This window comes from Typopeltis vanoorti, chromosome 14 (genome assembly GCF_054136105.1).
Source record: "Typopeltis vanoorti isolate ZY-2024b chromosome 14, IOZ_Tvanoo_1.0, whole genome shotgun sequence".
Classification (NCBI taxonomy): Eukaryota; Metazoa; Arthropoda; class Arachnida; order Uropygi; family Thelyphonidae; genus Typopeltis; species Typopeltis vanoorti.
The window spans coordinates 66,675,895-66,702,314 of record NC_143562.1 but is presented as its reverse complement, the minus strand read 5'-3'; the positions used below and the strand labels follow the sequence as shown (position 1 = coordinate 66,702,314).

General features: G+C 34.7%; 1 protein-coding gene across 1 annotated transcript in view; it reads right to left on the bottom strand.

Annotated features, from left to right (window-relative positions):
• for (cGMP-dependent protein kinase for) overlaps nucleotides 1–26,420 on the bottom strand; it is a 308,955-nt gene that overhangs the window by 94,741 nt on the left and 187,794 nt on the right. The window contains exons 4-6 of the mRNA XM_090404405.1: nucleotides 22,724–22,829; nucleotides 14,151–14,214; nucleotides 2,265–2,342 (exon numbers count right to left, since the gene is read on the bottom strand). Of these exons, the coding sequence (XP_090260531.1) occupies nucleotides 2,265–2,342; nucleotides 14,151–14,214; nucleotides 22,724–22,829 (248 nt within the window). The remainder of the gene's footprint in view (nucleotides 1–2,264; nucleotides 2,343–14,150; nucleotides 14,215–22,723; nucleotides 22,830–26,420) is intronic.

Here is a 26,420-nt window from a genome sequence, read left to right as displayed (position 1 = left end):
CATACATCTTTTTTGACTCAACAGCCAAATAGCCATTGTGACTTTCGTAAAGATTTACTGCTCTAATAAATCTTCACCAAATTTTCAACAGTGCGCTATTGCTGATTTTATTTCTGTTATCATATTTTTATACTGAATATGCCATGAAACATGGATGAAAATTTTATACTTATACAAGGGTGTGTGTGTGGGGGGGTGCAGAACAAAAATGATATTAAAGATATAACTGATATAACTACACAAAAGAACATCTTAAAACCCTTTAAACTCCATGTTTCATCAAATTGTAATAATTAGTTATTTTTCTTTTAGGATATATAAGAAGACCTCAATTCCTTCATGGTGATCATCACAACTTTTCAACACACCCTTGTAAATGATTAATTTACAAGGGTGTAAATGATTAATTTTCATGTAAATTATCTGTATCAGTTTAGCTACAACTATATTGATTTCAAAGTTCCTGTTTTGAAACAGATACCTTCACTGAACAGAGAGCCTGTTTTGAAAAATGTAGCACCTATGGCAAGCGTTTAACCACTCAAATGGTCATATGGATAAAACACATGAAATAATTTATGTTCTATATTCTTGTTTTTCAATAGTATCCAATGCTATTTTATTTCAATGAACCCTTTGCATTGATGTAGTTACTGACATGTAAACATGTCAAGGCTGGTATGGTAATTAATTAAAATGGCTTAATAGGATTAAATTCCTAAATAAAGTATAACGAAGCCTAGGTAAAGTTAAATTTAATTAAAGTAAATATAAAAGCGAAAATTTTACCCCCAAACACATCTGATTGATTCAACCAATAAATAAGCACATTATCATAACTTTAAGACAAAGTATTATATGCTTTCTCATGCTCAAACGATGTGTTGATGTTGTGATGGATGGAGAAGGCAAGCCAACATTAAAGAATTCCAGAAGAGTTATAACATCCAAGGTGGTATAGATAACATAACCAGGGGTGTAGTCGGGCCAGGGTGTGGCAGGACGAAGCCCTGGTACTTTTTTAAAACTATCAAAATTTTTAAATTCATTATAATAAATTATAAGAATTATAATAATGAGACTTATAATGCATTTACAGCTTTCGGTCAAAAAATACAGCTTGCTGCTCTTGTCATTTTTGTTTCAGAAAACAAGGCAATCTCTCTGCCATATAGCCGTTGCAATAATAATAATAATAATAATAATAATTCTACACTTCGTGCTCTGGATTTTTGTTTCCAAGGTAGAGCCCTGGCACTATTTCTTTTAGGACTACACCTCTGAACATAACACTGGAAGCATGGAATGTGAGCCAGTGACTTGTTCAGTACATGATGATTCTGAACCAAGAAGGTGGAGCTTGCCTTTGAACTATTAGCTCATATACTGTAATCTATTTATTACAGAATTTGTATTTCATTTATCATTTATTTTAAAAACTGTGAACACAAGAAAAAAATAAATCATGTAAAAAAAGAATATATAATTACCTATTTATTACACAGTCACAAAACAACAACAAAAAAAAAGATATTAGTGATTTTACTGCACTTCTTGTATTAGCAGAACATTAAGCCTAGCCCAAAATCAAAAGAAGAAACAAGCTACATTCAGGAAGCCGCTGTCTGGAAACTTGGTCAAAAGTTTGATTCTATGCAACTCATACTACTGCCAATGACTTCTTATATATTCTTATAAAGATATTCTTATTATATATAGATAGATATTATATTCTTATAACTGCCAATGACCTCTTATAAAGAATTAAACTAAATTTATTTTACACTTCTTAAATAAATGCAATTTTTATCATAAAAAGTGATTAATTCTAAATTATAAATCATTAATGTGCAGTAATATCCATAGCTTGCTATTAAGACCTATCACTTAATAGTTTTTACAAATTTTTACAAATTAAATGATCCTTATATACACCACAAATTTTATAATCACCAAAAAGACACTAGAAAATTATAGCATATTCAATATATAAATAATCACAAACTTTTAGACTGTTAGGATTACATATTTATAGTGTTAACCATGCTACCGGCCAGGACGTATATATACGTCCACATTTTCATGGATGCGAAGTGCCTATTAAAATTATAATACCATTGATATTACATTGAAATTTATGATGGATACGAAGCTTTTGAGGGTGCGTATTTGATCTTTAATAAACCAGTACATTGTAAGTTTAACCAGTAAAGTGGTTAAACTTACAATGTAATTTATGTGAAATATGAAAATCTTTAACTTACCTGCCCTTTACTAATTATAAAGAAAGTATCACCTCTAGCACCTTGTCGTATAATATAATCTCCTTGATTATATGTAGTCTGAAATACATAATCATAATTAAGGTTTCATGGATACTATAATCTACTCATATATTTTTAAATTTATTACAGAATATTATAAATTATATAAATACATAAATTACATATACTATCTTATTGTATATAAAAAGTTACAAACGTTCCTAATTTTGAGTTCCTAATTCATATACTGAAATATTTCCTCCACGTCAATCCTATAATCCTTTTCCAAAACCACCTTATGCATCTATCACATCCTCCCCTTATCCACCAATCAACCAACCTCCATAACCAACTAATCTTCAATCTAAACATTATTCATTTCCTAGATAGAATTCAAACCAGGTCTTTTCAACCAAGGGCATCATCATTAATGATTGAACTATGGAGGCTTATATACACTGTCCTGCCAAAAGTATTCGAACACCACTTGTCTGACAAGCCATACATGATGGATGCAGCCAATAACATGTTGAGCCACCCTTTGCAGCAATAACTGCTGGGTCAGTCAACACATTGTGGAAGGCTATCTACAAGTTGCTGACACTGCAACAGTGTCAGCTGAATGGCAATGTATCCCAGGATACATTGCCATTCAGCCTTAAAGAGCTCCAACAATTGATGGTGGTTGGTACCAGGTGGCTTGCACAGGCATATGCAGCACTCCAGAATATCCCATATCACTTCAATTGTGTTCCAATTGGGATTCTGGGTCAGCCAAGGCAACAGGTTAATGCCAACGTCTGTGAACCACCATTTTGTTGTACATGCAGCACAGCACGGTGCATTGTCCTGCTGGAAGAAATAACTGGCTGCATTCCCATAGAACTCTGCCATCGCTCTAGCAAGATATTTGGTCAGCACCTCCTAGTACCTAGAGGCATTGAGTATCTTGCCCACACCACATATGGGTCACACATTTGCAGAATAGAACATTGCCCATACCATGACTCCACACCACCACCACAATCCTTCACTGTGGGCACAAGACAGTCATGGTAATATCTCTCATGAGGGTGCCTCCAGACCCACACACATCTATCCGATTGGTGGAGAGTAAAGTGACTCTCACCATTCCACATCACTTTTGCCCGCTGGTCATTGGTCCAGTGCTAACACTCTTGACACCAGTGCAGGTGCCTCCGAGATGAAAGGCTTCCTCTTCACAGTCCACCCAAAGAGGAAAAACCCCATCTCATGAAGAGCACGCTGCACTGTTCGTGTTAATGGGCCACACTGGGAGGAAGGAGAACTGGCTAGGTCCAACTGATACAGCAACTGTGATGGCCTGAAGAGTTGTCCTATGAGTCTGCGATTTCTCGGGCAATGGTTCATTTGTCACGGTCCAAAAGAATATGGGATCTTCATGATCGTGATACGACCATTGTAGCATCTTGCTTCTTATATTTCTGTACAATTTCATGTACAGTGGATCGTGGATGCCCGGTTAGAACGTGATCTCACAGATGGACGTGCCACTTATATGGCACCCAAATATCATGCCTCATTCAAAAGCACTTAACTGACATGTCTTGGGCCAGCTGTGTTCTGCAAAACTGTTGCCTTGCATGTTACCTTCCTTTTATAGCAAATCCCATGATGCAGTGATTATGGGAGGCTAGTATATTATATCTAGAGGTGTCTAGATACTTTTGGCAGGGCAGTATGTGTGTGTGTGTGTGTGTGTGTATGTGAGAGAGAGAGAGAGAGTGTCGATCTGCCTAGAACTTGGTTGTTGTCTAGATCTTATTTCTGCTATGCAAGCATCAAGCACGTTGTCGCTAGCCTTTCCTCTGCCCTCCCATCTCTCTGTACAATTTATATGACATACTACCTTATATTAACTCTCTTCAGTCTGATAAAGCATTATTGAGCGTTAACAATATCCCTTTCTAACAGCTTCATTTTTAATATGATTCTGCTATTGATGCCATTTGTTCACCACCCTAATTTTCACTCATATCTAAGACACCTAGTGTTTAATAAACTGTCAAATTCATTTAAGAACAGACGTCTAGAACAGATTTATAAATTCAAATTAGTTTAAACAAAGCCTTGTATACTTCAGTGTTTTGGCTAATTTCTCTCTTATTCCATATAAACCACTTTGAACCACTAATGCACATTATATGGAATATACAATCTCTCTGTCAAGTCGACCACACATTCTCATGGTGTAGCTTGTTTCCACAAAAGAGGTGCTAGAAATCCCAGAGCATTATAGCATTATCACTGAAAAAGGACACCTTCCTAGTTGGAGGAAATGTCAACTAGATCTATTAGGTGGTAGATGACCTTCATTGCCCAGTGAAATCCCATCACCCTGCTTATTGGGAGGGGATGTAATGGGACAAACTCCATGTTTGGCCTCCAGAGCAAGGGTTCTAATTTTTGTCATGCCCTTGAAAAGTATCACTCATACTGCATGGATGAGAGAGAGAGAGCAACAGAAACTAGAACCCCTGCTCTGGAGGCCAAACATGGCATTTGTCCCATTACATCCCCCCCCCCAATAAGCAGGATGGTGGGATTTCACTGGGTAATGAAGGTCATCTACCACCTAGTGGATCTAGTTGGCATTTCCTCCAACTAGGAAGGTGTCCTTTTTCAGTGATAATGCTATAATGTTCTGGGATTTCTAGCACCTCTTTTGTGGAAACAGGCTACACCATGAGAATGTGAGTCAACTTGACAGAGAGGTTGTATATTCCATATAATGTGCATTAATGGTTAAAAGTAAGTTATATAGAATAAAAGAGAAATTAGCCAAAACACTGAAGTATAGAAGACTTTGTTTAAACTAATTTTAATTTAGATCCATAACTTCTTCAACTTTGAAGATATATCAATTAAACTCCTCTCTAAATCCTACCCACACCTCATCGTAGTGGAGAGGTGAACAGGAAATATAGGTGAAGTATGTCGGAAGCTTGATCTTCCGCAGGGGCCCTAGCCAGGCTACATCAATATTCCTGGGCTAACGTGGGAGGCATCTGGTGATTGAGCCAGCAACCCATCATTGGACGTAAAACAATGTTGCTCGAGAAACCAAGACAAACATGAATCGGATGGAAAAGTTGGATATCGATCGGAAACGGAAAAGAAAACGATATGGAATAATAAAACTAGTGACAAGGAATGTAAGAGTGATTAATGGAAAAGAGTAAGAACTTATACAAGAAATAGCCAAAAGAAACATTAAAATATGCAGCACAACAGAAACAAAAAAAAAAAAAAATGGAACAATGAACATACAAGACTATATATTTATATACAGTGGAGTAAAAAAACAAAATAGAGCTGAAGCCGAAGTAGGAATAGTAATACATAAAGAGTTAAATGAAAATATAGAAGAATATAAATATATAAATGAAAGAATATTAATAGTTAGGATAAAAACAGACAGTATATGCCCAGAAGAAGGAAGAAAAGAAAAAAAAGAAGCTTTTTATCTTCTACATGTTGTTTGCTGTTTAATGGATTTTAATGGGAGACTTAAATGCAAGAATAGGAAATATACCAATAAATGGAATCATGCAAAGATTTAATGAAGAAACATTGATACAATTCTGTGCAAATAACAAGTTAAAAATAATGAATACATTTTATCAGCATAAAAAAAAAAAAAAAAACAGCATAAAATAACTTTTGGAAACACAAGAGGAAAGGAATCAATATAGACTATATTATATGTAACAAATAATACACCCATCAGAAATAGAAGATGTTAGAGTGTTAGCATCAGCAGAAATTGGAAGTGATCATAATCTGCTAATATGTAAACTAAGACTTTAAAAGAAATGGGTGAAAATAAAATCTAAAGAAAACCAACACAATGCCAAAATAAAATTTAAAGTGGAATTATTAAAATAAGAAAGTATAAAAACATTATACTACAATAGATTAAAACAAAAGTTTCAAGATAATCCATTAAACAGCAAACAACATGTAGAAGATAACTGGAAGATTTTTAAAACAAATTTAACTGAAATAGCAACAGAAGTATTAGGAGTAAAAAAAAAAATAACAAAATCAAGAAGATGGACTCCATGATTTAATGAAGAAATAAAAATATTAACAAAAGAAAAGAAAGAAAAATATCAAAAATATCTACAAATGAAAACAACAGACAATTGGAACGAATATAAAGACATAAGAAGTAAAGTTAAATAAGAAATAAAATAAAGAAAATAGAAAGCAAAAATCAATTTTGGGAATCATATACAAAAGAACTTGGACATGATTTCTATGGTATACAGAAACAAATGTGGATATTTTTAATACACAAAAGAAGGAAGAAGCAGAATATATCTCAATATTGAAAGTAGAAATAGAGGAATTAGAAAATTATTTTAAAAACCTTTATAACCAAACGTTGAAACAAAAGTAGAATTAGGTAAATATAATAAAATATAATAAAACCAAGAAGAAGAAATAAATACAACAAAAACAAAAATTGAAATAACAGAAATTGAAAATGCCATTAAAAAATTTTAAAATAGAAAATCACCAGGTCTAGATAATATCAATAATGAATTATTAAAAAATGGTAAAGAAATTATAATTCACAGTTTTAATATAGCATACAACCAAATAATAAATACAAAAAAAAAGATACCAGTAGAATGGAAGAAAAGTATAACAATACCAATATTTAAAAAAGGAGATAAAAAAACCCAGAAAATTATAGAGGGATAAATTTATTAAATATCTCATTAAAAGTACTAACAAGAATCCTAAATAATAAAATAACAAAAGGAAATTAATCTATTAGATGAACAACAAGGTTTCAGAAAAGATAGATCATGTACAGATGCAATATTCATAATCAGACAATTGATAGAGAAAACAATAGAACACAATAAGAAACTATTTATATGCTTTATAGACCTGGGAAAAGCATTTGACAGAATATTAATTCAAGATGTAATAGGAATACTGCAGAGAAGAAAAGTAGCAGAAAACATAATACAAATAATTAAAGAAATATATAATAATAATAATAGCTGTATAATAAAAACACAAGGAAAAATAAGTAAAGAGATACAAATTAGTAATGCCATTAGACAAGGAGACTCTTTAAGTCCAACAATATTCAATATAATAATGGATGAAATAATACAAAAAGTTAATAAAATACAAAATACAGGAGTGAAAATAAACAATAGAATAATAAGAACTATATGTTGGAAGTTTTTTCCCACTTGGTTAGACTATAATTAATTTAGTTTAATTCTTTATCCAAGTGTACGCAAACAAAGTTTGCACCTGAAGTATCTTCAGGACTGAGGCAACTCGTGGTAAAGGTAGACCAAGCTCTCATCACTCCTTGTCTTAGTATCTCCCATAATGCAAAACACATCTCCATCATCTTTCTCTAAATCCAGAGTAATTTAATAATAAGGTGAGACACCTTTTGGCAACTCGTATAGGTAAATATGACTTCTCCATTGCCTCCACCTTGGTATCACCAACTCTGGGTCTGGCTCCCACTGACGAGACCTCAATAAAGGTCGAAACCGGTCTGGGTAGTGTCGCTTCCCCTTAATGCATAGCATTATACATGTCCACAAGGAGATGTGCTTTGCATTATGGGAAATACTAAGACAAGGAGTGATGAGAGCTTGGTCCACCTTTACCACAAGTTGCATCAGTCCCAAAGATACTTCTGGTGCAAACTTTGTTTGCCTACACTTGGATAAAGGATTAAACTAAATTTATTATAATAAGAACTATATATTATGCAGATATAATATTAATTGCAGAAAATGAAACTCAGCTACAAATATTATTACATACAATTAATAAAGCAGCAAAATTGTATAATATGAAGACATCAAAAACTAAAACAAAATGTATGACAATATCACAAGAACCGCAAAGATGCAAATTAGAATTGGAAGGTACTATTATTGAACAAATAATGAATTACAACTATTTAGGTATACAACTGAACTGGGAAGGAAGGCCACATCTAGAAGTCAGAGAACAAGTTGCAAAAGCTGCAAGAATATCAGGATGCTTGAACAAAACAATATGGAAAAATAAACATCTTAGAGTAGAGACAAAAATCAGAATTTATAAAGCAGTAATCAGGTCTATTATGACATATAATGCAGAAACAAGACCAGACACTAGGAAAACAAGACAAATGTTAAACACAGGTGAAATGAATATTATTATTACATAACTCTTATTATTATTATTACATAACACCTGCAGGTGTTATGTAATAAAAGTGGCCCAAACTCTCATCACTCCTTGTCTCAGTATCTCCCATAATGCAAGGCACATCTCCTTGTGGACATGCATAAAGCTATGCATTTACTACGAGTTGCCTCAATCCTGGACTACTTCAGGTGCAAACTTTGTTTGCCTATACTTGGGTAAAGAATTAAACTAAATTTATTATAGTCTAACCAAGTGGAAAATAAACTTCCAACATCTTTCTCTAAATCCAGAGTAAATTAATAATAAGGAGGTACACCATTTGGCAACTCGTATAAGTAAATATGACCTCTCCATTGCTTTTGTCTTAGTATCACCACTTCTAGGTCTGCCTCCCACTGACGAGACCTCAATAAAGGTCGAAACCAGTCTGGGTAGTGGCTCTTCCCTTAATGCATAGCTTTATACATGTCTGCAAAGAGATGTGCTTGCATTATGGGAGATACTGAGACAAAGAGTGATGAGAGCTTGGTCCACCTTTACTACAAGTTGCCTCAGTCCTGAACTACTTCAGGGGCAAACTTTGTTTGCCTACACTTGGGTAAAGGATTAAACTAAATTTATTATAGTCTAACCAAGTGGAAAATAAACTTCCAAGATGATAACTTCCTATTTCAAAATCCCTATATATTCTTGTATCCTGAAAATATCACTATGAACAATAATAGTCAAAAACACTTTTCTTATTTTTAATATTTTTTTTATCTATTAAAATTAATAAATAAAAAAAATTTAACTTTTTTATTTATTAAATTAAATAAATATACTCTTTTATTTATTAAATTAAAATTTTTCTTTATTAAATTAAAAAATTAATTTAATAAAGAAAAAGTATCATGTTCATTCTCCAAATCAATGTTTCTGGATTATTTAATCCTAAGCCCACTCTACTATCCATGTAAGACTGCAAACTTAAAGAGTTTGCAGTCTTACATGGATAGAATTCACATAGAAAAGTTTCCTCCAGTCTGATGGTTTTATACCTACTGGTTGAGAGATACATTCAGGTCTATAAAGAGTCCTCCAGCAAGAAGGTGCAGGCAGATTATTCAGTTGCTGCAAGCTGAACCAAATTTCACTAAATTCAGGATACTCCACATTGTGGTGGCTAGAACATCAGTTCTATCAACATTTTAGTCTGAAATTTAGCCCTAGACACTGCAATCATGCAATATACCTTAGATATGTTGAGAAGCATATCTTTCTGCCTCCTTCTAGGTCCTGTATATGTACCATATTATGGCATTAATTCGATATGAAGTAACTAGGTTAATAAAACTGTTATTATATGCAGATATATTTAATGACAATCTTATCCATGCAAAGTTTTGAATCTTTTTAACCGCTCAGAGTTTCCAATCAAGAGTAAAAAAAACTATGGCAAAAAAACTGAAACACAGCTCAAAGAGAGCAATACTAAAATATTGCAATGGCCAGCACATGTTTTTGGACTCTGTGCTGGCCATTGCAAACTACTATTTTCAATAGTGAAATAATAATGCTTCAAGAGAGAGAGAGAGAGAGAAATAGAAAACAAAACTTACTGACAAATTTATTATGAACAAAAGTAGGACCAATCGTACCAATTTCTCTCTCAAAAACAGTTTTTTTTTCATTTATTTATTTATTTTATATGCAAAAGTCCTAGGACAGTACATATAAAAATCATCCTCTTGTGCATAAATCAGAGTGTACTTCAGTAGTTCTATGAATATACAATACAGGCAAACTAAAAACATCAATATAGCAGTCAGATAAAAGGTTGTTTAATACACTCAGAACATCATGAAATTATTTGTTTATATATCCTTAAGAATATCCTTTTCTAAATTGATATCTCATCAATTTAGAAAAGTGATGAGAAGGCCAGCCTGGTTGTCCTGGTTGAATTCCGCTGTAGGTATGGATGTGTTTTGATAGTCTTTAGGTGGAAGATGAATTTCACTGTCCAGTGTAAGACTGGACTTTACTTACTACTTTACCACCCTGCTTATTGGAGGCCTGAAGTGGCTTGAAAAAGTTCCATGTTTGGCCTCTAGAGTAGGGATTCTGGCCTACATAAAAAACAAATAAAAAAAATCCATAGCCCACTCATGGTACTAATGTACTATAGGTTTATAACCTTTTGTGAGTGGGAATCACAAAAAAAAAAAAAACAAACCACTGCAATTTTCTTCCAAATTAATCTGTTATTTGTCAGAACTTGCATTTCAATCTTATAAGACACTACTCACTGCATCAATAATAATTTTGATCTTCCTTCTTTTGTCTTGCTTTTTCCATATTGTTTTGATAACTTTTTGACTTCTGTTCTATAAAGGTGATCCTGCCATCTTAAATTAGCTAAGTTCACATGTTTTCAAATGTTAACAATGTCAAGTTTCTTTCTAATATCTTCATCTTTAATATGATTCTATAACTGATGCAGAATCGCTATTCATTCCCTAATTTTCCTCAGAACTCTCATATCCATAGTATATTCTTTGATTAACTGTTTTATTTTCAGCCCATTTTCAGATTCATAAATTAAAACATTGAATTCCAAATTATCTTGTATATTGATACTCAATGTTTCAGCTACCTTCTCTTTTATTTCAGTTTTTCAAAACTTTCATAAATAATTTTTGTTTCAATATGATATTCATTTTTATCCTGATCAAAAATCTCATATATACTCATAACCTGAACCAGTGCAAAATATCACTATAAACAATATCATGGTTAATGAGGCTTTTCTTATTTCTTATGTGTTCTCTCTTTGTGAATTTATGTACATCTTTATGTTGGAACATGTCATTCATTAGTAAAAACTAGTCCATGTCTGGCAGAGAAATCCAGAAAGTAATTATCATTATTAGCTTTTCACTTTTCTTCAAATTTCTCACAAACATCTCGTTATGCATTGGAAATCATTTCCTACTTTACTGTTTAGATCTTCACCACTGTTTCGTCACTTTTCTTTCTGTCAGCTGCTATCTATAATGACTCAAAAAAAAAAAAACCCTACCTTTCCTTAGTACAATTCATAGTTATTCAAAAACAGGTTTCACTGTCCAAAATCACATTCTGAAATATGCTCAGCATTTTTGAGGCCTCAGAAATGCCCTGTCCCCTTCCCCCAACATAATCAAGGTTAATCTTTGATTAACCTTGATTATGTTGGTGTAGGATTAACCTTGACAAAAATCAAGGTTAATCCTACACCAAGTTTAGTCTACATTCATCAAAAATCTAACAACCAGAACTGGGATATGATAGCAACAAGCAATATTTCTCTCATGGAAAGGCTTAGACATTGGTTATGCATTTTTTACTTAATAATTTAAGGAAATTACAATGTCAACTAGGATATAGATTAAAATAAATTTTAATATACTTCAATATTTCGGCAACGTCAGGTTGCCATTTACAAGAAACTTAAGAACAAGACACGTGTACGCAGGCACAACAAACAGTAAGTGAGGAAGAAGCAGGAAGCTATTATTTCTCCTAAAGTCCTGATGGTGCCCCCTCCCCTTAGCAGGCAATGTTGGTATTCTTGGGCGATTGGGCTGAAGGTCTTCTAATGTAGGTTTCCCAAATTTAAGGCAGTCTCATGCAGCCAAATTTGTTGAGGTGTTGGATCGTTTCTAATCAGCTTCAGCCCTAAGAAACAATCCAAACCTCAACATGTTTGGCTGCATGAGACTGCCTCAAATTTGGGAAACCTACATCAGAAGACCTTCAGCCTAATCGCCCAAGAATACCAACATTGCCCGCTAGGGGACACCATCAGGACTTTAGGAGAAATAATAGCTTCCTGCTTCTTCCTCACTTACTGTTTGTTGTGCCTGCGTACACGTGTCTTGTTCTTAAGTTTCTTGTAAATGGCAACTTGACGTTGCCGAAATATTGAAGTATATTAAAATTTATTTTAATGTATATCCTAGTTGACGTTGTAATTTCCTTAAATTATTTAGTAAAAAAAAACAACTAATATTGTTTGAATGAGTGGACATTAGTTACTACAATGATTTTTTGGTCACTCTGTTTATATGTACTAGTGTTGAAGTTCTTATAACATCCATTGCTGAAATTTTTCCATTTGGTTATACTATAAATTAAAGATGTCAAGAAGTTGTATTATTATTAAGAGAGACCTCCAGGGAGAGTCAGAGACTCATCAAGGGAGGCCACATACTACACACTACCAGCTATCATACTTATTCTTGAATTCATTCACACTGCTTGCACTCACAATATCCAATGACAATAAATTCCAATCACGCACCACCCTCTAAGAGTCATTTCTACCTCACACCCTTCTTGGCTGCCTTCATGCTCAGCTTCCAAGGATATCCCCTCTCATTCTTTCCCCACCTTCCATAAATTGAAAAATTCCATCAAATGAAATCCTGTATGACCCTTTCAGAAGTTTGTAAGTCTCAATCATATCACCCATCTTTCTCCTGTTTGCTAGTCTACAGTCTACAAATTCTCAATCTGTCTTCATAATCAGTATTCACAATCCTGATATCATTTTTAACACGCTCCTTGCACTCTCTCTCTCTCCACTTTATCAGAATCACCATGGAAACCAGGATACCAGATCTGCACACAATAGTCTATGTGAGGTCTTATAAAGGCCTTGTAAAGAGGCAAAATGATATCCTTATCTTTACATGTGAACGTTCTTTTCAGCATTGCAATTATCTTTTGAGTTGTATTTGCAATCTTTGCCACATGGCTCCTGAACTTCAACTTCCTATCTACTAACACTCCAAGATCCCTAGCCTCATCAGTTTCTTCTAGCATAATCCCACCAATACAATATGGCATTGGATATCTAATCAAGCCGAAGTGCCTGACTTTACATTTACTGACATTGAACTAAGACCCATTTTCCCCTGCCCATAATTCCAGCCTATTCAAATTGTTCTGCAAGTACAGCATATCAGCAGCATTCCTGATCACCCTACCTATCTTTGCATCATCAGCAAATAGCTATATGTCACTTGTCAAATCCTTCCCAATATCATTAATGTACAGATTGAATATTCTTACTTTAATCCTTTATCCAAGTGTAAGGTGAACAAAGTTTGCATGTGAAGTCACTTCATGACTGGGCTACTTGTACATAGAAGCTAATGACTTCATCAATTGCCTTAGTATCGCATAATGCAATGCACATATCCTTACAGAAATGTATAATGCTTTGCATTATACATGTCCGTATATTATACATTTCCGGAAGTATGACTTCCGCATTAATGAAAAACATCTACCTACAAAGCAGTATACTACCAACTAAGAATATGAAATGATTGCAGAATCTGAATAAACTGTTCTCATTCTGTAGTGTCAACAATTTTTCACACCTGAAATATATCATGTTCCCATCATAGCAGCCCAGTGATGGGATGCTGAGGACAATATCTATATAGCAAACAGCAGTAAATCATTCAATAACTTTGTGTTTAAATCAGAAATTTACTCCAACTGTTGGAAAAAACATTTTAACAACGTTAGTTGTCAAAATGCTTCAAACTTGACCCCTCTCATCTTACTTCTGCCACATTAAAATACATTATTCTCACAAACTTAAATAGATCTGATACTCACCTCTTCTAAAACATCAGCAATCTTGATAAGAGTTTCATCACTGAGACCTCTAAATGATGGAACACTATATAAAAAAGTAAAAAAAATTCTTGTGCATTAAAAAAATGATAATGTTTGAAACTTTGTTGATCATTCTTTAATCACTTTTTAAAGTCCTTAATGCATAAATTTTTGATGCAAAACTACAAGAAAATTTTATATGAACTAACTATATATATATAACTATATATATATATATATATATAACTATATATATATATAACTATATATATATATATATATATATATATATCACAGATTTATCAACTTTGCAGAATAGTATCTCTATAGTGCAATCAGAAGACAGGGACACAACTGTTGGTTGGAAAGACCCGTGTTTGAATTCCATATAGGATGTGAGGAACATTTATAAGAACTATTCAAATGAAGGCAAGTTAGTCAGTCATATATGGAAATGGCAAATTTTACCACCTAGAATCTTAATTTACCCCAAAAAGCAGACAAATGGAGACTAGAAAACACATAAAATTAACAGACATAACATATATGGTCATGGTATTAGTTACCTCACCATATTACTAAACAAATACAGGCCTCCAAAATAAAAGATCATCATCACGAGAGGGCGCTAGTGTCCTTGGTGAATGTGGCGGTCGTGTTTAGTTAGGCTAGAAAACGTATTTTTAAATTTAAATATAGTGTGGCTTTTTGTCTCAAATTGTGCTGCAGTTGTGCATCAGTTAGATACAAGTATCCTTCAGTGGTGTGATTGTTTGGAACTGTGTTGTATATATTGTGTTTTTGCTGCCGTTTGTTTCACTACTTCAACGTGTAAAGGGCGTCCAACAAGAAACGTACGTCAGCGGCGCGCAGGACTTCTACACAAAAGGCTGGCTCAGCGTTAGATTTTTCGCAATGGATACATTGCGGAAACTGCTACATGTATGCAACGAAGAATGTGAAGGATCTGTGGTCGGTCTGGCTAAATGAGAAGAACGAAAATGTCAACATATGCGAGAAGTGTTGGGATAGGCTTGAGTGTTTAGGAATGGAAGCTGACGTTGGGACCATAGCAGAAGAGCCTCGGCAGGAGTTCATGAAAATGAAAAATGACCATCTTCTGCATGAGGAATTGGAAGTGCTCAGTATCTTCTTACTGAGCACTTCCAATTTCTCTGTTTAACACATTAAACTTAGTTTTAACTTCCAGTAAAATTAGGACTATAGAGATTACTTTAGTTGAAGTAACTAGAACAGATTTATGTATGGGTGAGTCTTTGTGAATGATGCAGTAATAAATAGTATGGGAGTGATTGGGAGTCAACAAAATAAAACCACAAGAGGCCTAGAAGAAACGAGATGTCGTGAGAGTGGGGGGGGGGGGGTAAGTAATAGAGCATTGAGTAATGAAACTGGGAGAGTCATGCTGAATAGCGTAGAAAATGAGTCCATGAGTGATGCTTGTGTGGACTTGAATGAAGTTAAGAGTGGTAAGATATATGGTGATTCTATGATTAAGGGTATGGAGAGTGGTATGCATGAGGAGTGCTTGGCTGGTGGGACAATAGAAAGAGTGTCTTTAGCAATAAAGAGAGGGCACGAAGCAGACAAGATGATAGTTATGGTGGGTACAAATGACCTGAGTGGTGGTGTAAATCGGGTAGAAAGGGATTTAAGAACACTGCTAGATATTGTGAAGAGGAAAAGTATCACTGGGAGAATAGTGTGTGCTGCCTCGTTTTGACAATTACGAGTTAAGTAGACGAGCGATGATAATGAATGATATGTTTGCAAGAATGTGCAAAAAAAGAGGTCTGGAATTTGTTGATGTTTGGAGTGTGTTTGAAGGAAAAAGACAGTAGTATGCTAGAGATGGGCTGCATCTGAACATGGAAGGACATAAACGATTGAAGAAGTTACTGTTCTCTGAACAAGTTGAAGTAATCGGGCAGGGAAACTAATATTGAAAAGGTTGCGTGTAAGAGAGAGAAACTTTAGCACTGATTGTATATTTATTGATCCTTATTTGCAGAATAAATTGCAGAAGAGATAAAAATCGGCATGGGATTACTGAAATTAGTGACTTATATATCAGTTCTAAAGCCGGTACAAGATCTAGAGGGAATCTGCAATTTTTGTATACCAATGCAAGAAGCATTCGAAATAAGAGAGAAGAATTTTTGGCATTAGTCAGTGCAATCTCACCAAAAGTTGTAGGCATTAGTGAAACTTGGCTGTCAGTAGAAGATGTGGTCACTGGAATTGAATGTGATGGGTACAGTATTTTCAGGGAGGATAGAGAAGATAGAACAGGGGGAGGAGTACTGTTGATGATAGCTGATGTGTTGCAGCCAAAGAAAGTAGTATATCAAGATGATAGACATGTGAATGAGAGTTCATTTGAGGCGGTCTGATGCGAAATAGTGACCAATGCAACCAAATATACAGTTGGATGCTGCTATAGGCCAGGGAGTACAGGGGGAGATATTGAATTCATGCATCAGCAAATTAGTGCAATGAGTAAAATTCAAGAGTGCAGGTTTAGTGATTATTATGGGGGATTTTAATTATGGTGATAGAAATTGGAATGAGGAAATATCACGTAACAAAAAGGAAATGGAGTTCATACATCTTCTACGAGATAATTACTTGAAACAGCATGTAACTGAAGGGACACGAGTGCGAGAGTGTTGGACCCGGTTATTGATTCAGAGGATGTATGCATGAGTAAGGTGTCTTCGTTACTTCCAATTGGTGAAAGCAATCATGTGGTATTGACTTGGAAGGTTGCAAAATCTGTGGATTTTTCTGTTAAGAAGGGGTATATACAGAACTACAGGTTAGGCAATTATAACAAGCTTCGGAGTGAGCTTGCAGCCATCCCATGGCAGAACATTTGCAGGGGAAAGATGTTAGCAGTGCATGGGATAAAATCAGTGGGTGTCTGAGGAAAGCAATATCAGATTGTGTCCCCATCGTCAGGAAGTCAAACAAGGCAGGCGTTAGATGGATGAGCAGTAGTATCAAGCTTGACCTGCAAAAAAAGAAAATGTTATGGAGAATTTACAAGGAGAAAGGCAATCAGTACACCCATGAGCAGTACAAGGCTCAAGGAAGGTTACCAGCATAGTAAGAAAAGCTAAATCAGATTATGAGAAGACCTTAGCCAAAGAGATCAAGGGTAATCCCAAAGAGTTCTTCCGTTATGTGGCAAGTAAAAGGAAGAATGACTTCGGAAGGATAACTTTAGTGGATGCTGATGGTATTGAGGCGACAAAATCAGATGTAATAGTCGAGTTATCGAGTGATTACTTTTCAAAAGTCTATCATTCAAGTGAGGATATCTCTGTACCTGTAGCAATAATTAATGTGAGAATTGAAGCTAATAAATCAGAGGTATTTAATATATTGCAAAATTTAAATGCAAACATTGCTGTAGGCTTAGATAGAATATCAGCTCGGATGTTGCGTGAATGTGCAAATGAATTGTCAACCCCCTCTTACTTGGATATTTAATTTAAGTTTGAACTCTGGTATAGTCCCTAGGGAGTAGAAGTTAGGCAAAGTGGTTCCTTTGCATAAGGGTGGCTCTAAAACTGCGGTAGTTAATTACAGACCAATCACCATCTCAGGAGTAGTGGTAAAAGTGTTGGAAAAGTTGGCTAAAGACAAAATTCAAGAATGGGTGGATCAGGATATGATACTCTATAGAGACCAACATGGTTTTGTTAAAGGTAGATCTTGCCTTAGCAATCTATTAACTTTTCATAATACAATGACATCTGAGTTGGACAAAAGAACTGGCTACACAGTGGTACTTCTGGATTTTGCTAAGGCTTTTGACAGGATACCACATGGAACACTGTTACGCAAATTGGAGCAGATGGAAATGGATACTAAATTGGTGATATCGATAGGAGAATGGCTCAGGGAGAGATACCAGAAGGTGGTGTATGGCGGAGCCGAGTACAGGATGAGGCAGGTGACCAGTGGTGTGCCTCAGGGCTCTGTGCTTGGGCCATTGTTGTTTAATTTGTATATAAATGATATAGGAAATGGCTTACAGGGAGATATTCAGTTGTTTGCTGATGATGCAAAGTTGGGTAGCGCAATAAAAAATCAAGCTGATGTTGAAAGTTTGCAGGATGATTTAAACAAGCTGGTAGAATGGGTAAAAGGTAATGGATGTCAGTTCAATGTGGAAAAGTGTAAAGTCATGCATTTTGGGATTAAAAGATTACCAGCTGTGTACTACATTGATGGAACAGTACTCCAAGAAATTGATGAGGCTAGGGACTTAAGGGTGTTGGTAGATAGGGAGATGAAGTTCAGAGGACACATTGCGAAGGTGTCCAAGATTGCACCTAGGATTACTTGGTTGTTGAGGAACACACTGACACCCAGAGATAAAGATGTTATTATTCCCCTTTATAAAGTATTGATACTTCCACATTTGGATTACTGTGCTCAGGTCTGGTCACCTGGATTCCTTGCAGATGAGGAGGCTGTGGAGAGGGTTCAGAGAAGAGTGACTAAGTTGGTAAGTGATGTAAAAAATGCTCCCTACATTGATAGATTGAGAGCTTGTGGATTTCAGAGGTTGGTTGATAGGCAGAGAAAAGGGGATATGATAGAAACATTTAAATTACTGAAAGGTTTTTATAGAATTGATGCAGGGGAAATGTTTCAGCTGTGTGATAGTGATGGAAGAACAAGAGGTCATCCCTGGAAATTAAAGAAGAGTGTGGTTAACAAGGGTGTCAGAACAAGATTTTTTGCCTGGAGGGTGGTGAATGAGTGGAATTCGTTGCCTGACTTAGTTGTGAGCTCTTTGTCTGTAAATGAATTCAAGAAGAGATATGACAGATATTGTTTTGCTAGTTTGGGTCTCCTGTGATGAGTCTACTGACTCCATGGAGATACCCGTAATAATAATAATAATAAAAATAATAATAATAATCAGCTTTCTTTAGTCCACTGCTGGATGAATGCCTCTCCATGTTTCTCGTGTTCAAATATGGTCATCTAAGTTTCCTGGAGATGGGGGGGGGGGGGGGAGAGAACCCAAAAATATTCAGCAGCAGGAAGCAAGATGATATCTGGCCTATGGAACTGTGCATTTGGGATGAGACTGAAAAAAAGTGAGATCTTCAAAGTTTTAGAAACAAACAGAAAAAAGGAGACATGAGAGAAACATACAAGTTGGGAAAAGGATCTTACATTATAAGTAAAAGTGACATTTTGTAGCTAAGAGCAGGTAAAGAGAGAGAGAACCTGGAATTAACCTGGAAGCCCAGTAAGGACATGGTTTAGAAGCACATGATATTCAGGTTCTTCTCATGGTATGCAGCAGGAACTATAATTGGATGCTGTGAGTGTGTCTTCAGTGAATGTTCAAGGAAAGATATGATAGATATCTGAGCAGTGAGTGACAGAGAAAAGTCCTTTCTTAATTAATTCTTGGTCTCACTATACAAACTAGCATAATAATAAAATAATAATGATCATCACAGGTGTGATGATATCTTTAGTTGCATGTCTGTGAATCCTCTCTAGCATTTCTTCACCCTTCCCCCTACCTCCAGAAACTAGATAATATGATATTCCAGATGTGCTTGAGAGCAGTGCCTTATACCGTGATATATTCACAACTTATTATAAGATGCTGCCCTCCTTCTTATCATCACAACTCTTGCTATATGAATGAATTTTAACTTCATAATTTATGAATTGTAACTCTGTATCTGTCATTGCAATCCCTTCCTTGTTTTCTAGTTCTGCCTCCACACTGCATCTTCCTGCATTCTTCCAGGTAAAAGTCAAACTTTACTTTGCAGTTTTGAAATGACATTCAATACTGCAAAGTAAAGTTTGACTTTGGCCTGGGAGAATGCAGAAAGACTGCAGTATGGAGGCAGAATTAGAAAAAAAAAGGAAGAGATTGCAATGACAGATACAGACAGACTTATAAGTTGTGAGAAGATTTTATCAGATGGGTGCAAGAATGACATTTGACTCCAAACATTTTGGCATGGGAGGAAAGTGGAATGTATTACCACAGGACATACAACTGAACAAACACGAAATAGGTGAATATAAACAGAGACACCATGACCACTAAAGTAGGTCACTGTGTCCCTGTTTATATTATTTATATTATATATGCTGATTTTATTTCCATAACTGTTGTTTCATCTTCTGTAATCATTACTCCTAAATAATTATAAGCCTTTACATTTTGAATGAATCCCATTGATACGCTTAAATTTGCATTTTTTTTACTGTTTTTAGCTTATTACCATATACAGGGTGTTCGGGATAAATTTGACAGTTTCGTAAGGAAAAAGAAAATCTTCTTTGTATCTATTAAATTTAATGAATTGACAAAAAAACATTACAGGTAGAGTTAATTACAATACTATCAACAAGATTTACTCAAAATAACCACCATTAGCATTGATCACAGCTTCAATTCTGCTTCGGAACCTCGAACAAGCTGATGCTACAGTCTCCCTGGGAAGGGCCGCAAAAACTGTTTTAATTTTATCCATTAACTGGGCTTTTGTATTACTGGAAGTGCGATTGGTGTCTTTTTCAACTGCGCCCCATACAAAATAATCTATGGGGTTAAGGTCTGGGGAGTTTGGAGGCCAAACATTTGGACTGGTGAAGTCGTAGAAATTTTCAGACAACCATTTTTGACTTTTCCCAGAGGTGTGGCAAGGGGCCGAATCCTGCTGCAATACATACGGCCTACCATTGGCTACCCTTGTTATCCAGGGCTTGACTACAGTTCCAATTCCAATGCCAGGGTTCTTCAACACCTGTTCCTGCAGATTTGCGAGGAATTCTGCTGTACGAACGCAATCAGATCGTCTGCTAGGGATCTTTCTTCTTGCTACATCCTCGTAGTCACCATTGCAAGTCTCTAGTTCATGCCTGATTGTTTTTACTGTATTCAGGGAGCATTGGGCAGCAGTCGTAATATCCTTATTTTGATGGCGGGCACGAATCATCATGATACAAGTTATTCTCTTCCATGATTCAGGTGGGTTCCAGCTATCCATCCTTTCTGACATCTTGTATATGAATGAAGAAGGGTCCAAACTTTTAAATGAAGAGAAGTGTGTGTTAATACATGTAACTTACGGAAAAATATAATTAATTATAAATATGTCAAATTTATCCCGAACACCCTGTACCTGGTTTTAGCTGTATTTAATAGTAAGCCATAATTCTGACTCTTTTTGATTAGTATTTCAACCATATTTTGTAACTCTGTTTCTGTTGCTATGAACACCAAATCATCAGCAAATCTAATATTGTTAATTCTGTTGCTATTTATTTTTATTTCTATTTCAATTCCTTTATTCTTTCATTATCATTTCACTGTATATATTGAAAGGTATAGGGGATATTATGCACCCTTGTCTCACTCCTCTTTTGATATCTATTGTTTCATTATTAATTTTGTTTATAATTTGTGTCTTCTTATTCCAGTATAATTCTACTATTATTCAGAGGTCTCCTGTATCAATTTGAATGTCTTTTAATATTTCTATTATCTTTTGATGGCTTATTATGCCAAATGCTGGTGGCCTAATGTTAATAATAATAATGATTTGGGCTCACCTTGTCACAAGAGATGACACGTGGATTCATCACTTTACCCTGGAGAGCAAATAAGACTCCATGGCCTGGAAACATTCATAATCTCCTGTGTGCAAAAAATTCAAAACTGTTCCCACTATCTGAAAAGTCATGGCCATAGTGTTCTAGGATTGCCAAGGTGTTTTGTCAGTGGACTTCTTGCCGAGAGGAACGATCAATGCAGAACTTTACTGTGCAACATTAGACTAACTGAAAGCCAACATTTGATGCAAACGGCGACTCCTGACACACGATATTATTTTGGTGCACAATGCTACTCCACACACCACTCATGAGTGGCTGTGCTGTAATCATTGGAAAACTCTACCACTGCCCCCCCCCCCTTTACAGCCCAGACTTCTATTTGTTCTGCCCCTCAAGAAATACCTTCCCAGAAGGCATCTCACTACAGATGAGGAAGTTCATCAGGCAGTGATGTTGGTTACCGAGTGTGGGCATGGACTTCTTCAGTACTGATAAACTGGTATTGATTAACAGATCCATCACTGAGACAATTGCATTGATAAATTTGGCGATTCTGTGGAGAAGTAGTGCATGTTCACTTACTTCCTGGTGTATAATTTCAACTTCCTATTATTAAATAACCTCGAGAAAAATAATATGTTATCTAACTTTTTCGAAATCCCTCACATAAATTGTACAGCACCTTTTGACAGGTATTTACATTGTTAGATGAAGGGGAAAAAAGTCCTTTCAAAGTACATGAGTATGTAAATATAAGATATACTTCATACAGAATTACAAACTGCATTTATACAATTCACTTATATATTTAACAATATGAAAAAAAATCAAATGATGGAGCACTATAATAATAATAATAATTAATTCCTTAATATTAAGACTATTATGAAGCAGCAGATGTCTCTATAATTTTGTGAATATGATAAGTACAGACACACCTTTTCAAGAAATCTGTGTATTCTGCTTGCCTCACCAGACCAGTTCTCATCATGATAGTCTGAAAACACCGTCTTTCAATGGCCCACAATTTGCAATCCATAATGGCTAAGAAAACAAAAATTAATATTTGTGTTAAGAGAAAGCAACAGAATAACAAATATTTCGAATTACTAGATATCTAATTCATAATTTGTAAATTATGAATTAGATATCTAGTAATTTGTAAAATAAAGTGAAAAGATATTATGGAGCCCATTCATCTTTTATCTTTAATTGCACCCAGTAACATCATAATTTTAGGCTTGCTATCAGAAACTTCAAAATTATACAAATCATAAATATAAGATTTATGATATGTAAATGAAAGCATAAAATTAGTCACACAGTCCTGGATAGAAACCAATCTTCAGACAAGCACCATAACAGTTTTTTAGCACCTGCTGTACAGTAAGGCTTAATAACCTGGTAATTTTGCCACTGAGAGAAACTTTCAAGTATATGAACCAAATCTAACCAACACAGTACTAAATACTAATACTATAGATTTGAAACTTTCATGTATTGAACTAATTAGGTATGCATATATAACAATCCCACAGCTTCATAATTATGCAGATTATAATAATGGAAAAAAACTTAATTTTTCATATAAATTTATTTCAATTTGTATGAAAAGTTTTCGCTAGAAATTTTCAAAAACAAATTATTTTCAAATTATAAACAAATTTCAATATACCTAGAAGCTGTGTGATTTTTTTCTGTTTTTTTCTAAAAAAAAACAGAAAAAAATTTAAATAAACAGAGATTTGTAAAAAAAAAAAATCATTAATGCAAAATTGCATAAGTCCAAGATGAATAATTTGAGGTATTATTACTGTACTGTGTGGTTTTTCTAGTCTATTGAAAATAAAAACATTTTAATTAAATTGTGTTTAATTTGATTCAGTAATTAGTTTTGTTAATTTATCTGTCATAAATTTTAACCTGTATAATTAGAATTTACTTTCTTGCAGTCAAATAATAAAAACACACTGTCACATCATCCCTTGTGTGTTATGGCTGTCAACTATGAGAGTTGTTCTGGCTGGTTTGCTTGTCATGAAAAAAGGAAACATGAGCTTCCAGGAAAAAAAAAAATCCTCTACCTCTGTGAGACTGGCTAACTTACCTTCAGATAAAAAACTTTGATAAAGGTTCTTTCCAAATTCCACCTCCTAGATGGAATTTGAACCCAGGTCTCTCCAACCACAGGGCATCATCAAAACTGACTGAGCTATGGAGGCTATCTATAAAACATATTTAATCCATAAATGAAGTGAAACAAAGTATTTTTACAATGAAGAATTGTTATAAATATCAAAAACCTGTTGTAATACTAGTAACAAAACAAAACAAAAAAAAAAAGATTGTTCTGCTTTCAATGAATTATCTTATTATTATTAATGCACCTCCAGAGAGTTTAATAACCCATGAAGGCAGAGCCCATTTAGACATTCATACCTAAATGCATATCTCTCACAGTCCAGAGATGATCCCAAGTTCTACCCTCACCATCAATAAACTGCAAAACATCTCTTCTAAAGATCCTTTACTAACTTGTTTCTATCATATCTCCTCTCCTCTATTTTTTCTTTAAACTATCAAAATCATATTCCCTCAATCTGTCCTCAAATGCACAATTCCATAGGCTTGGTTACTTACCAAATCTTTTTACCTGTTTCCTCATCTCCTTGGAACCTAGGTGAAATATCTATGCATAGTAATCCAGATGAGGTTTATCAAAGCCTTTGTAAAATTAGGAAAGTGCTGTTATGTGATGCATTGACTTAACCACCTTAGCAATATTACCCCTAAACTAATACTACCGATAACAAATTCTCATTAATACAATACTCCATTTCATCAAAAAATGGCAAGACATCTTTGTGGCAATAAGGGTGTGCCAAGTTCATGTACACACATACAATCCCAAATTCTGCAGTCTAGTCATCTTTAAGAATTTTTTTTTTTTTAAATATGCTGTTTTGCTAAGTTTGGGTTGTGCTGATGCAATCCTTCACCCATCTACCATACTAATGTTCTATATGTTAATAATCTTTCATAAATAGAGGTGTAAAACTATGAATCACGTATAAACAAAATACAGACTTTTTCATAGTAAACAGTGGATAAATGGAAAGCCATATTATCTGTTTTTCAGTGAGCAGTATAAAATGTGTAATCACTGCTTCCAAATCTATTAAAACCTGCAACAAATTTGGAAACAGCAATACTCATTACTCCTTGATAATATTTATTGACACTCCAAATAAGGTAGCCAAGTGGCATGGGAATTTCCCGGACAGCAAAAGTTTCACACTTACAACTCAGAGGTAATCTAACATCAGGACAGTCCAGCTTTCAATCTGAAGTTTATCATCTACAGTTCCTTTTAAAAATTTCCCATATGACCCAGCATATGTCCCATGTGTTGGGTGTACTGTCATTAATGTTAAACTGCATTTAGATATCTCTAAACCTATACTTGACTTTAGGCTTATTGCCATTAACATGAATCGAAATAGTTCTTGTTTTATAGCCATGCCCTCTTGGATTTGTTGCCAATAACCCCTGGCTAAAACTTTACTTCTCCAGTTTAGACGTAATATGATATTGCTATCTTGACTAATGGTGTCTATCCATCTTGTTCTAAGTTTTTGGTTTTTTACCAAGAATTTACCATTCTTTAGAATACTGTTATTTTCCACATGAAAAACATATCCTGTCCACTGCAACTTTTTGAACACGATTAAACTAGATATTGTGGATTCTGTATAAAGTTGATATAACTCATGGTTGCATCAGATCTTCCAAAGACCATTATCATTCACTGTGCCATATAGTTTTCTAGGATTTTCCCTTTTAAAAACTGAAATCAAATTCTCCATCCTTGCCATAAATATCCAGGCTTCACATTGGTAGGAATCAAATTAATACCTAGCAGATTTTCTACTTTAACATCTGACAGCTTCATCAAGATTTCCCGTAATCCATACTATCAAATATTTAGGTAGCCAAACTTGTGTTATTTTGATTCAATTAATGACAATAAACCCAATCATGTAAAGTTTTTATTGCAAAAGGATCAGCAGTTGCTGATCAAACTCTACTGAAAAATAATTTTCTGTACCATTCAATAACAATATTGGGGAGTGATGCAAGTCATTCTCACCATTTTACCAAGAGAACTTACACCTTGAAAGATACTTCTTCATTTATGATACTGGCAAAATAATGTATCATCCAAAATCAACTACAGAAAACATTATCAGCCTATGCAAATATGTCACTTTAGCCATGTAATGCAGAGCAAGAATCTTAGCATTAATGTATCAAAGGATGCTCAGAACAGGTAAATGAAAATCTCAGCAATCTGTTGCTGAAACAATCAATTATAAGTTCGAAGCGTTTGTTTCATTTCTTGAGAAGGCAATTGGCATACACGTATCAAGCATGGCAATCAACAGCTCAGACTACACTGGTGTAAAGAATACAGACTGATCTGCATGACAGTAGAAGTGTGATGTGAAGTGATAAATCACATAGGATGAGTGGACGTGATGAATGCCTGGTAAACATGTTATGCCTAAATACATCATTCCAGCTGTGAACTTAAGACGGTGGAGGTGTAATTGTCTCTGGCTGTTTCTCCTGATA